Here is a 14,951-nt window from a genome sequence, read left to right as displayed (position 1 = left end):
GATTTTAATTTGTTATAAACAATAAATTTACTTATTTATTAGCTTTCTGTAAGTTACGAATAAATTTTAACACAAATACGTTGTTTGTTCATGCAGTAGCTAACAATTTACTAACTTTTTTGACTTTTATCGTTAATAAATGTTGCAAACTATTTGTTATTAACAATATTAATTTGTTATTAATAGTAAGTACAATAATTTATTAACTTTTTGCAAGTTATGGATACATTTTAACACAAACTCGTAATACGTACTACTAATAACCAATAATTTCGTAATTTTTTCACTTGCATTATAAATTTACATTGCAAATATTAACGCGTTACTTATAATCCCTTCAAAATCAGTCTAATTCTACATTACCGATGATCCAGTGACTTATTATCTCCACAATAACAGTATTTTTCTGCACGTCCGATTGTTGAGTCACTTATCATCACTTCAGTTACAGTTGTTTTCTACACGAGTGATTGTCGATTATTTATCTTCACTTCTGTATCGATGTTTTCTACATTACCGATTATCGAATTACATATCATCTATTCATAAACAATTGTTTTCTATACTAACGATTGTCGAGTTGCTTATCATCGCTCCAATATCGGTGTTTTCTATATAACCTATTATCGAGATACTTATTATCTCATCAAGAAACAGTTGTTTTCTGCACGACTGATTGTCGATTCACTTATCATGAGATCATTATCCGCGTTATCCACGTTACCGATTATCGAGTTACTTTTCATCTCATCAAGTAGCAGTTGTTTTCTACGCAACCGATTGTCGATTTACTTATCATCACTTCATTATTGGTATTTTCTACATTAACGATTATCGATGTCCTTATTATCTGAACAAATAACAGTTGTTCTCTACGCGATCGATTGTCGATTTACTTATCATCAGATCATTATCGGTGTTATCTACGTTACCGATTATCGAGTTACTTATTATCTCATCGAGTAACAGTTGTTTTCTACACGGCCGATTGTTGATTTACTTATCATCATTACAGTATTGGGGTTTTCTACATTACCGATTATCGGTTTGTTTATCATCTCTGAAGTATTGTTTTATTTCTACATTAACGATTATCGAGGTACTCATCATTTCTTCATTATCGCGTCATTGTATACATTTTAGATTATCGAATACTTATCACCTCTTCATTTTCGGTCGTTTCCTACATTATGATTTACTTATCGTCTCTTCGTTACCCGTCATTCTCTACATTATGGACGATCTACGTATGACTTTGTAGATTGCAACAATATTTTCACTTTCCTGCATTATAAATAATGCAAACTGTATACATCTGAAGAAATTTATTCAGAATATCCTACAATTAATTTTATTTTGTATATTATATCACACGTGTCAATTACATGCAAAGACAAAACAAGAACTGATTACGATTTCCAAGTGTTCGATCACCACGTAATATTGCAAAAGCAAAGGAAGTTTGCACATACGAATCACGATGGAAAATCCAGAAATCCCTGGAAAACAAGGGGAAGCTGAAGTACATCCACTGTGGGTAATTATTCTTCAACCTGAGTAATAACAGTAATATCCTGTTGAAATTTCATTTTCGCGTTTACTATCCCAAGAACTTAGCCATCAAAATTACCATATTTGAGAAACTTTTGACACCCTACGGCCCATAATTTGCAATTATCCAAATAGAATTGTACTTCTCATTAAAACACCATAATCTCGAAATTAAATTTTCATACTCTGTATGAAATAAATCCGTGGAAAAATCGAGAAATTGAAGGATACCCTATTTAAAGGTAATTACCATTAAAGGTAATCATTGCCATCTTTTCCAGCATAAGCCATAGCAATTAAATCTTATCGACGAAAACGTAATCGTGTATGAAATTCGTCCTAAAACACATATATCCAATAATTATTTTTGAATAAAAAAGGAATTCGTTTTATTTTTAAATATAGTCCCACTTTAAATGGTTCTTCATATATGCTTCCACCACCATCTCCCGGATCTATGGGATCACCATCTCGTGTTATGAATCCTTTGATAATTCTATGAAATATAGTGTCATCCTAATTACCTTCCATACATAATTGTGTCAAATTTCTACTTGCCTTTGGAGTTCTTTTTACCCATAATTCTAACTCAATGTCACCAACAGTTGTCTTCATTATAATCTAGTTATAACAAATATATTAGTCTTACTAATGTAAAATACTTTTAAAATCAAATTTATTAAAATTTATTATTGATTATTGTAATTCAAATTACAAATTATTTAATATATTAATATAGAAGTCTAGATTTTTAAAAAATAGATATAAAAGCCATTGTAATATTATTAACTATTACTTACGTCACCTATGGTAGATGACTCTTGTAAATAAGTATTACTCATGTCTGTCAGTCTTCTTTAATAAAACAAATACGTCGTCAATAATATTTCATATTAAATCATTGGTCATTTACAAATCAGTCAACCAAATGGTTCTTTCTCCAATAATTATCAGCAGTGAAGACATACCTTTTACCCCATTTTGACATTGGCTCTATAAACAAACCCGTTACTACTATGGCTTTTAAAGACGCCAAATTCTTATAAAAATTTATACACATTTTTGTCTTAATAAAACATTTACACTCTATATTCAATATATCTTTAACTTTCACAACTATTACCAAGTGTTCGTTCTCCATCTCTTCAATGATCCTCATATTTCCATGTCGATGCCACACATTTTTCTCTGTTGATACATAAGCAGCCCCTTTTCTGTTTCTTGTATCCGCATAATAAGCATTCCCTCTTCTCACTGCTTTCATTCGAACCTCTCTCTTTTGTTTATATGCCTCAAACCCATCATTCTGAAACTTAACGCATTAGCGATGATCACTGTCTTTGACCACTGATATTAATATTTATTTAAATCAGGAATACAACATACCTTTCAATCTCACTGTATTCTCCATATCTTGTTGTTATAAGGAGCCATCACCTAAATCAATTGTATTCCTTTTTGTCTGCCTAAACCATCTCCATTTTCTAAATCTTTATTTGACCATCAAAGATTTCTATCTTGTATGTGATATGGTTAGCCGACCTAGAATTCAATAGACATATCATACCTTACATATTTGTATTGCTGCTTCAACTTTCTCTCTCTATAAAATATAATTCTTGGCATCTATTCCGATGATATTCCATGAGTCCAATAATTTTCTATACTTGCACGTGCCTGTTCATTTCAGCAAAATATTGTCTTCTCAGAACCTTCTGCTATCACTAATGAAAGGTGGGAAAACGATAGCTCATAACTTACACTATTTAATTACAACTAGAGGTTATGTTAATACTAAGCTTACACTCTTTTGTGTGATTACTTTTCCGAGCATTTGGACGAAAATCATAGATGGCGCTGATCGCAGGCGGGAAAATTTTTATTCGAACTAGTTACTTCTCCTGGTTATGTTCTCCTAATACATTTTAATAAATTATTTCGGCAGTAGAAAATCAATAAATTTCCAAGTTTTTGTAATTAATTCATGAACATTTATAGCTGCAGAGCAAAGTTGGAATTATAGACAACATTCTTATACAATGTTTGTACATAATTTCATGCTACTTAATTTATTGTTAATAATTATTTATATTTTTCCTGTAATGAATAAGATTGCTATAGAAGACTGCTTTTTTGCATAATATTCTTATTATTTTGTAACAAATATATACTAGCATAAGATAGCGTAAAAAATAAATTCTTTTGTTAAGAAATTTTTTTTACAATTGTATATTTACAGTGTTTTTATAGACGAAAAATGAATACAAAATGAGAAGTAGATTGAAAGAAAAAAATTGCAAGTACATACGGGAATGGAACCCACGGGTCTTTCTTACTGGGGAATTCCTTACCATTGCTATTAGGTCGAGCCATAATGACTATACAATAGCAGTTGGATTAATTCGTACACTGATGGTGTAAATTCCAAGGCATCAAGCCAACTTGAAATCCATCGGAAATAAGTCAATAATTAAGAAAGTAATAAAACTTTAATCGTAAATATCTCAAAAACTATTGAGTAGTTGCGGCTATAATAAGATATTTTCTTAAACTGCATGACATTATCTGCAAACCTGTAAAGTTTCAACTAACTCGATGATTCGAAGAATTTGCACTCTCTTTGCAAATACTGGCAAGTCTAACATCTTACAGTCACATGTTCTAAAATGCTGATCGATAAAAATATTAAAAGTTTTGTTATGCCCTCTAGAATTTAGAGCAGTAAATATAAAAATTATACTTAATTCAATTATCAAAGTTGATAAAGTCAATAGGAGTGAAAATATATCTTTTATTACACTTCTATGGGAGTACGCATGAATATATGATGGAGTTATATATGTGATAAAAATCTGACAATTTGACAACAGCAAATTTTTTTAATAATTATTTAGTTAACTATATACAGTAAAAAGTTATATGATTTATTTATAAATTACTCGTAATGACACAAAATATATATATAAAGATATATTTTTCTTTAAGAGATATTTTATTTCTTCATGAATATAAAAGTTGTAATATTGGCAGTCGATAATATAAATAGTGTACCATGTAATACCACAATGTTTTGTATTGTTAAAAATACTACAGATGACTCTCTTAAAATACTTTTTACATATATATATATATATATATCGGTAGCGATATCGCGCAAGTAGTGTGTGAAGCAATTTTCTTAAGTGTAGTAGATGGAGTAGAATGGTGGAAAATGTGAAGTAAAGAAATGTGTTAATTTTATAATTTCATAAAATGATGGAAGATATTAATGATAAGTTTTTCTACGTGTACAGTTCTTCATTAGATACAAGAATACAAATTAAAATGTAAGATTTAATTGTAAGTGTGTTAAATATAATAAGTGTCAGTATCAGCTAGTATCAGGTTACCATGATAAATGTTTCATAATTTATCTTTCTAATAAAAACAGGTGGTTTACTTGCAGTGTCATTAAATATAAAGTAATCCGATTATAATATTTAATTCATATGTAAACAGACAATCAAGTATTTAATTGCAGATTATCCGGTTTTATTGGTTTTTTTAATTAAAATATTATACGAACGTATATAAATTTTAAATCATTATAATACAGTATATTATGTTCTACATTTTATAGAGGAACTTTAGAAGGCAAAAGGCAACGACCAGAATATGATAAATTACTTATTGACCCTATGTTAAAATATTCTGGTTTATATGGAACCAATGGGGGACGTGGGGATTTAGCAGCTTCTTTACAGGTGTGGGCTAGTGGAAGACCACTTGCTCTACCTGTTCATACAGCTTATAAACATTTTACATCACGTTGGAAGTATGTAGTTATTTTGATATTTCTAAAGTGCATATATTATATGTTTAAATTTTATTAATTTTGTCAGTTGGAATCAATGGGTAACTCTTCCTATTTCTTACTCTGATCTACCACGGGATGCTCAACTATGTATAAGTTTATATGATTGTGCTGGACCTGGTAGACAACTACCAGTTGGTGGTACAACAATATCTATGTTTGGAAAACATGGAGTGTTTCGTCAAGGAATGTTAGATCTTAGAGTTTGGCCTGGAGTCGAAGCAGATGGTGGTATACCAACTAATACACCAGGAAAAACCAGAGATCATGGGAAAGAACAAATGCAGCGATTAGCAAAACTTGTCAAAAAACATAGAAATGGTCAAATGAATAAAGTTGATTGGCTAGATAGATTAACATTTAGAGAGATTGAATTAATTAATGAAAGAGAGAAGAGAGCATCTGAATACTTATATTTAATGATTGAGTTTCCAGAAGTTACTATGGATGGAATACTGGTATGAAAAATAAAAAATTAAATATATTTATTACTTTCAAAATCAATAATGGAAGTATTATAGTCTATTTTTATAATATTTCATTCCATATATTTTAAGTATATATTTTCAATTTTTTCCTTTCTTCTTTATTTATTTGTTCCTTTTCTTATTCATATTTTCTTTTTCCAGTACTCTATTGTGTATTATGAAAAAGATGGAGATGAAGTTGTTCAACATAGATCACAACCAGATGTTGTAACTCTACCGGATTATGAAATTTTACAGGTATGATCAAAATTTTTATATATACCAACAATCATTTTAGTACACATGTTCCAATTGACTTTAAAAAGCGTATAAATATAAAACATATACAAATATTTTGCTATGCACTAATATATTAGTCATGTTAAAATTTTTACTTTAACAAAGAAAATATATTAACTATTTTGTTCATAATGATTTTAAGTTTTACTATGAAAATACAAAATTTATAGGTGAAACTAAAAGATAAAGAATTCTTTTCTTTTACCAAAACTTAATGTCAATAATTCAGAGGAAAAGGTATTAGTACTCGTTAATTAGTTTTTTTAAATATTTATTATAAATCAAATATAACACAATATTTGTAAACACATAGTACGATTTACGAATATATCTGTTCTTGTACTTCATGGATATACTCTTATTATTAGGAAAATCTTGTAGAAGCAAAACATCACAAGTTGGCTCGAAGTTTACGGAGTGGTGGTCATACTCGAGAATTAAAACCAACTTCAAGTGTTCGTGATGCTTTGAACATAATATTAAGTTATCCACCAACAACAGCACTTTCTACAGAAGAACAAGATCTTATTTGGAAATACAGATTTTATTTATCAAATCAAAAAAAAGCTTTAACAAAATTCGTAAAATGTGTAAATTGGAAAGTTGCTGGAGAAGAACGACAAGCATTAGAAATGTTAGCATTGTGGGCACCACCTGATCCTGAAGATGCATTAGAGTTACTTGGTCCAGCATTTACACATCCAACTGTTAGAAGATATGCTATTACTCGTCTTAATCAAGCACCTGATGATGACTTAATGTTATATTTATTGCAATTAGTACAAGCTTTAAAGTATGAAGATTTTGAAAGTATTAAAAGGGCACATCAAATATTGATGACAGAAAAAGAATCTGAAAAAGTTGAAAAATTAGACAGAGATGTACAAATTAATGACTCTTCATCTACAGCTGTAACAACTGTAAGTAACTTTATAAAATAAACATTAAATTCCTAATTTATTACAAATAGCACACATGATTTGCAGTCCAGTGAATCTGAAATTCAGTTCTCAACAAGTCAAGATTCTCTTATGGATTTAGCATCTTTTTTGATTACTCGTGCATGTCAAAATACTACACTAGCCAATTACTTTTATTGGTATCTTTCAATTGAATGTGAAGATCAAAGTGATCCCTCCATAAGTGCAAAACAAGATACACGTGTCAAAGAAATGTATAATACTGTAATGTCAATGTTTTCAATGATGCTGGCACAAGGCAATGCAGTTTGGCAAAAAAGAAGAGCTTTCCTTTTACGTCAAAAAATGTTCATTGATCAATTAGTAGCACTGGTGAAAGCAATTGCACGAGAAAGTGGAAATCGTAAGAAGAAGACTGATCGGCTCAGGGTGTTATTAGCAGATTCAGATCCAACATTTAAAATCAATTTTTCGAACTTTGAACCAATACCTTTTCCTCTGGATCCAGAAATTTGTATCAAAGGAATTATACCTGAAAAGTATGAATAATTCCATTCATATAATAATGAAAACTTATTCGTTAATAATTTAAGCTATTTTTTAGGGCCAGTCTTTTTAAATCAGCTCTTATGCCTTCCAAACTAACGTTTTTAACAACAGATAACAGTGAGTACATTGCAATTTTTAAACATGGTGATGACCTTAGACAGGATCAATTAATTTTACAAACAATTGCACTTATGGATAAATTATTAAGAAGAGAAAATTTGGATTTAAAATTGACTCCTTACAGGTAAAAATTTTGATAACTGATTATTTAAAATATAATTTGATTATTTAAAATATAAATTTATTTATTTTTAGGGTACTCGCAACAAGTACTCGACATGGTTTTTTGCAATTTATCGAATCTACAACAGTTGCAGAAGTATTAGCTAGTGAAGGTTCCATATTAAGCTTTTTTCGAAAACATCATCCATCCGAAAATGGTCCTTATGGTGTTGTACCTGAAGTTATGGATACTTATGTTCGAAGTTGTGGTAAGAAATATGTTATTTTAAAATAATTTATATTAATTTGAAATGTATAAAATCGTAAAATTTCAGCTGGTTACTGCATTATTACATATGTTCTTGGTGTTGGTGATCGACATTTGGATAATTTACTACTGACAACGTCAGGTAACTTTTAAAGCATAAAAGATAAAAGCATTTAATAAAATTGCGTGATATTCTTATTTCAGGCAAACTCTTCCATATAGATTTCGGCTATATTTTGGGTAGAGATCCAAAACCTTTGCCACCACCAATGAAATTGAGCAAAGAAATGGTTGAAGCTATGGGAGGTGTAGGTTCAGAACATTATCATGAATTTCGGAAACAATGTTATACTGCATTTTTGCATTTGCGCAGACATGCAAATTTAATTCTAAATCTGTTTTCGCTAATGGTCGACGCTAGCGTTCCAGATATAGCATTAGAACCAGATAAAGCTGTTAAAAAAGTTCAAGACAAACTACGATTGGATTTGAGCGACGAAGAAGCAGTGCATTATGTACATAATCTTTTAGACTTATCAGTAACAGCTGTAATGGCAGTATTAGTGGAACAATTACATAAGTTTGCACAATACTGGCGAAAATAAAACTAAATCAATCAAGATAATGATTGTAAAGACTGTGTTCCTTTAAAACTATTGCAAATATTACTATATTGTATATAAATGACCATACATCTATAAATGTAATATAATTTATTGTATTTTGGGATTATTTTAGGTAATAAATCTTTGATAATAATAACAAATAATTGTAGTTTTTATACGTTTGTAAATTGCATACAAAAATGTTTAATAATTAACATGTCATGCGATCACAATAATAAAAAAATTTGTTACTGCATAATATTACGTATGTAAACTATACATGTTAACGATAATTCTTAACAATTTTCGTAAAATACAGTTTAACATACAATAGAAATATTGCTTGATAGTTTTTTTTACGAAAGTACATTAAAAGAAATATTAAATATATATTTTACAGGCAAAAATGTATTGTAATGGGATAATTCCAAGTAATAAAACAACAAAAAACATTTATTGCATATATAATTTGTTACGTAAATATTCATGTATTTATTTTATCTCTTAGTTACAATCGTGTATGTGGTGCACACTGTAGAAATAAAAAGATAATATTGTTAGTGATGGAAATATCAAATTGTTATCCATATAAGAACGCAGTAATGCTATTTTAATCAGTATCACTTTACGCCACGTAAATTTGATTACTTCAATGAAGCAATATATCCCAACTTACGATTGTATCAGAAAATTTTAATAGAAAATGTAATTATATTTTCCCCATTTCACAGTATTACATACTATTTATAGGTACAGATATTTTTATAATTCCTTTGTGTGGAAAATATATGTACATGTGTATTTATGTATATATCGAATGAATTCAAAAAGCAATCAAAGAATATTAACAATTCAGTCCATTTTTGAAAATTTATCTGGCTAAACTTTTTTTTTTCCAAGTGTGACATATTTAGGTAATAACTTCTTTCCAGTAACAGTAACATAATATATACATGCGTGATCACGATCGAAAACGCCGCGAAAAATAAAAACAAATTTATTTTTGATAACATGAGTTTATAAAGAATATAATATAACCGTTTTTATTAGAATATATTGGCAAATCTGTCTCGTTTGAGACTTATATAGTTTTTTAAAAAAATTTACTCTAAATTACACCAGAAAAACTATTAAAACGCGTATTCATGTATTACATTTATGCACATGTATAAATTTGTTTACATGTAAAATTGCGATATGTAATCGCAAATATTTTACAGAAATAAAATGATCTTGTTTATAATAAATCCTTCCTATTAATTATATGAATATTTGTTTTAAAATTACTCCCCTGTAAGTATTAACTGATTTCAAACATGACAGATCTCCTATTAAATTCTTTTACCCTTTACATTTCAACACACGAATTACACATTATTATAATTGAAATAATAGGCTTCTTTATTTCTCATAAATGTAAACTATTTCCTACAAATAAACAATGTATGTGTAATAATTCAATCCTTGATTCGCTTGATTATCTACATTTGTGATTATACATAAACTTCTTTCTTAGTAGATAGACTATGAGTGCGGGGGTGAAAAACTTATCAGAAAAATTAAGTCTTTAAAAGATAGTCCAAGGAATCGTTTACTTCAATTTTACGAATATTTCAGAGCTTTACTGATACTTATTAAAGATATATTGTGCATTTATTTTTATATGCTCATTATGACTCATCATTGCAGAGGAGTAGTAAGCAGTAGTTTACTTTTGTAACACTAACTTGATTCTTCAATTGTCTTTGATGAGAATTCGTAATAATGTACAAATATTTTACAATAGTTATATATTTGCTGATTTAATGTAATCATTAAATAAATGATTAATAGCACAAATGTATTTTTGCTGTAAAATTATTACTACTACTCCAATGATGTTTTATCAAATTTTACGAAATCCACATTGGATGTGCTTTGTATTGGAAAAGGTAGAATCAATTTGTTACATAATATAGTATTAATGTGTCCAGTTAAAAGAAAAAGAAAGAAGTTATGAATGATAATCTAATTCAATATATTGAAGTACTTATATTATTTCAATATATTAAACGAGATGAATATATAAGATCATAATGCTTTTGTAATGAAACCATAGTTTTTCCTTGTAATTACACTGCTCACATACCAAATTCTATATACGGATTGTATCCGTAGTTAATATATATATATACATATACTCACACACATTGTAACAATATGTATGTGTACACATATATACACACATATATTTAGACATGTATATTTATTTATTTATTTATTTATTTATATATATATTTATATAGATATAAATTATAGTAAGAATCTAATTTTAATCTTATATTTAATCACTTATCACCTTAATATTATATTTACATTTGAAAATAGACGAGTTTATCTATCAATGGCTGCAATGTCCATTAGTCTATGAAAACAAGGACTCTTTTTATAGCGCAATGCTATTTTTCATCATAATATATTACCTCTCTGTAGGCCTGGTGGCTGGTACAGAACTTTCTACAAGATCATGCCTTTCTATTGGTGAATTTTCCAATGTATAATCAACTGGATACCTTTCTGTATATGTTGGAGTAGCTTCTCCTTGTTGAGTTAATTTTAATTCATCAGATTGTTCTTGATAAAAACTTTGCGATGCCTCAATATTTTGTGAGGAAGATTGCTCTGATTTTTCTATATCATCTGCAGAGTAGTAACTTTGACTTGCTTCACTTTCTGGTCTATGATCATAATAACTGGGAGAGACATTATGACTGGAATAACTTGGTGTGGCTTCTTCTGGGTTAAAATAACTTTGACTTGCTTCTTGTGGATTACCATCATAATAACTGGGAGTAACTTCTTCTTGTGGATCTCCATCCAATCTGGAATTTGTTTCTTGCCCTACAGATTCATAATAACTTGCTGTTACTTCTTGGTGATGAGTATAATAACTAGAAGGTTCATTTCTGTGATCTGTACTTTCTGCAACAAAATTCTGAGAGGGGGTTTCTTCTAGGCCAGGCATAGAGATTGGTACTTCATAAGAAGTTGATACATTTTGTTCTTCATAACTAGAAGTTGGGACAGAGTCCACATGAGTTGATGTAATGTCTGGATTCAAATTATATGAAGATGTAGGTATTTCAGGTACTCCATTGTCATGGATACTTGTATGCTCTGCACTAGATGATGCAATATTTAATTCAGCACATGGAGGAATTTCACAAGATGATGTACTTATTGCACTTTCCTGATCTGGATCTCTTTCTTGATTCTCGGGAGTTTCTGGAACATAAGACGAACTTGCAGTTTCGTCTTCATTAAGTCCAGAATTATTTGTAGAAACTGAAGATGTACCAATACCATCGGTACCAATATCATTTGATTGAGATGGCATGTTTCCTTCCTGACTAATTTCTGCATCAGTTTCTAAATTTTCTGGAATATTTTCTGTTTTCTCGACTTCATAGCTCTGTGTCGGAAACGTTTGATCGTCAATCGCATCATCAATAGTTGATCTTTCTTCTTGACTTTGCATTAATTCATTGAAAGATTGAGTAGGTGCATTTGTACTTGCTTCTGCAGATGCTTCATATGACTGAGAAGCTTCATTCATTTTCGAATGTTCAAATGATTGTGTTGGTGGTTCTGTTACAACAGCTTCTTCGTCTGTCTCCATAGGTTCATATGTTATTGATTGTGAGGGTTCTCTTGAATTTTCAGACTTTGTAGCAGACTGACTAGGTAAATCAGTAGAATCAGTAGTCATTGCTATTCCAAATTGTTCATAAGATTGTGATGGCGCTTCATGACTAGCCTCTGCATTTCCTTCTTCAAAATGTAACTCTAGATTTCTTTGAACCAGATTTGATTCACCTTGAGATGATGGTTCATCTCTCTGAGAGTCTTCTGATTCTTTTACCGTACTTGCGGCATAAATTTTAGATTCTATAGCTTCATCTATATCCATACTTTGTTCATCCAGACGATTTAATGATTCTGCAGGTAAAATTTGTGCTCCTTCTTGAACGACTTCTACTTCATTGGATGTTGCTGCTTGTTCTTCACATATAGGAGAGTGAACTTTATTATCAGATTGTTCACCAAAATTTAATTCTTTAAATTTGTTTATATTTTGTGATTCTTGTGAACTATTTGTATCTATTTCATTTGATTCCGAAACTTCAAAACTCGCGTGTTCTCTAGGCGAAATTTGTAAATTGGATTCAGAGGAAACTAAAGTATTTTCATCCATTATTGACATACTACTTGTCATTGCATCATCTGCTTGTTCCACAATTTGCACATGTACTATATTATCATTATTACTAACTTCTTCACTTTGGCTACCAATTGCCATATTTGAATCATTATCGTCTTTAGTCACTGTTTCTTTTAAGATTACTTCCTGTGACTTCATGGAAATATCTTGAGAAGAATATACTTCTTGTAAAGGTATTGTATCCTGCTCCTCATTTAAAATAGATGATTCATTTGTTGATACAATAGGTTCCTGAGAAGATGCAGAAACATCATGTGATACTATAATTTCTGATGTTACAGCAATATTTTGTGATTGTACATTTTTTGTGGAAATAGGAGATTTTGAAACAAGCATCTCAGAAACAGGTACATCTACAAAAGTCTGTTCTGTTGCCATTGATGATTCTATAGCTGAAGTAAATTGCACATTTTCAGCATAGGTATCATCTATTATTGGCATTGAAGGAGTAGTCTGAACTTGTGAACTTTCTAAAACTATGTTATTTGGTATTGAAACTGAATATGAAACACTAGGCATTGAAATAGTACTACTCTGTCCATTTGAAGTTTCTACAGTAATATTATCTTCTAAATTTGGTAATACTAGATATTGAGTACTTGCAGGAATTTCCGTTCGAGCGATTTCCGCAGTACTTGGATTTTCCATAATTTCTCCAATATCTGGCATAGAATTACCAGGGATTTGAATTTGTGCTTCTGTTGATATATATGAAATATTAGGGTTTGTAATCGTTATTGGTAATTCGAGAGAAGACGGGATGGTTGCCACAGCAGAAGTTGGAGTCGATTCTGATTGTATTGGTAAATTACTGGGAACCTCTAATGGCGTCATTATTGGTTGATTTAAAGTCAATGAGGTTTCAAGCACAGAGGGAGAAGATATTGGTTCTGTAGGAGGTATGATAGTTGACTGCAAGATAGTTTGGTTGATTAAACTTGTTTGAGTTAAACCAGTAGACATTACATTTCCTGTAGGATTCTCTGTTAAACTGATTTCTTGTTGAAAATCTGTATTTGCCAAAGCAGCAGCTAAAATATCTTGATTTGATGTCTGTATTACTTCTGAATTAGAAAAACTTTCTGATATAATTGTTTGAGTAGATTCTGTAGCACTGGTTTGTATATTTGGTAATACACCATTATCAAATTGAAGAACAATATTGTCTAATGTGCCTGCTTCTCCTAATGAACTTGGATCTATATATAGTGTTCTTGTACCATCTGGATTTTGTGTAGTACCTTCTAATGACATAAGAGTATTATTATCAAGAGGTTGTATTTGTCCTTGTTCATCAATAGTTACTAAAACATAAGTTTGGGTTCCATCGCTACTTTCTGTTGGCAAAGCCATTATTTGTGGTTGTGTTGTTATTTTTGGTTCTTCTATTTTTTCTATTTCACCGCTTTTCTCGACATTAAACTTTTCTACTTTAGGTTGTTCCTTCTGAACAGATTCAACAAGTATATTTTCTATTTTTGGCTTCCTTTCAGATTCAATGGGTTCTAATGGTGGAAGAGACAGAGATGTAGAAAGATTTGTATTCATATTAGTCGCAGTTACAGAATTCATTGCAATATTTAGTAAATTCTTTTGCTGTTGTGTAGTAGTCTTATTTATCCCTTGATTTTTTGCAGTAACCTTTGTAGTTGCAGTACTACTAGCTGTCTGTTTTTGCTGAATTGTTGTTTTAGATATATTTGGCACAGTATTCAATGATGAAACCGTTTGTTTTGATTGTATATTTTGTACAGTTGTAATTACAGGTTCCTGTACTTTCTGAACAACAATTTTTTGTTGTGTTTTTGGTTGCCGGCTACCACGAGGTATAATAACCTTTTGTATAGATGATGTAGATACTGCCTTTCCTTTCTGTTGAATTTGTGGATTTATACCTATTGTCTGCTGGTTGCCACCTTGATGTGTAATATTCTGAATAGCAGAACCCTGCTGAA

The 14,951-nt window shown here is 30.1% G+C and overlaps 2 protein-coding genes across 5 annotated transcripts in view; one reads left to right on the top strand and one right to left on the bottom strand.

Moving 5' to 3' along the window:
• Window positions 1-1,475: 1,475 nt before the first annotated feature.
• Window positions 1,476-8,812, top strand: Pi3K59F (phosphatidylinositol 3-kinase 59F). 3 transcript variants are annotated; one of them, XM_017902803.1, is made up of 10 exons: window positions 1,476-1,533; window positions 5,171-5,365; window positions 5,433-5,862; window positions 6,034-6,129; window positions 6,540-7,091; window positions 7,158-7,630; window positions 7,696-7,884; window positions 7,956-8,131; window positions 8,198-8,272; window positions 8,335-8,812. In XM_017902803.1, the coding sequence occupies exons 1-10, from the start codon at window positions 1,481-1,483 to the stop codon at window positions 8,733-8,735; spliced, it is 2,640 nt and encodes an 879-aa protein (XP_017758292.1). In that variant the 5' UTR covers window positions 1,476-1,480; the 3' UTR covers window positions 8,736-8,812. The 3 variants fall into 3 exon arrangements, with proteins under 3 accessions (XP_017758292.1, XP_017758291.1, XP_017758293.1); XM_017902802.1 differs by lacking the exon at window positions 1,476-1,533 and adding an exon at window positions 4,804-4,877; XM_017902804.1 differs by lacking the exon at window positions 1,476-1,533 and adding an exon at window positions 4,816-4,890.
• Window positions 8,813-11,126: 2,314 nt separating this feature from the next.
• Window positions 11,127-14,951, bottom strand: part of LOC108549465 (mucin-17) — a 10,068-nt gene continuing 6,243 nt past the window's right edge. Inside the window, exon 4 of one of the 2 annotated variants that reach the window (XM_017902858.1) lies at window positions 11,127-14,943. In XM_017902858.1, coding sequence (XP_017758347.1) covers window positions 11,194-14,943 — 3,750 coding nt within the window. In that variant the 3' untranslated portion in view covers window positions 11,127-11,193. The other variant, XM_017902856.1, reaches the window with a different exon arrangement.

This window comes from Eufriesea mexicana, unplaced genomic scaffold (genome assembly GCF_001483705.2).
Source record: "Eufriesea mexicana isolate 0111107269 unplaced genomic scaffold, ASM148370v2 scaffold2021, whole genome shotgun sequence".
In the NCBI taxonomy this organism is placed as follows: Eukaryota; Metazoa; Arthropoda; class Insecta; order Hymenoptera; family Apidae; genus Eufriesea; species Eufriesea mexicana.
This window is presented reverse-complemented; position numbering and strand designations above follow the sequence as displayed.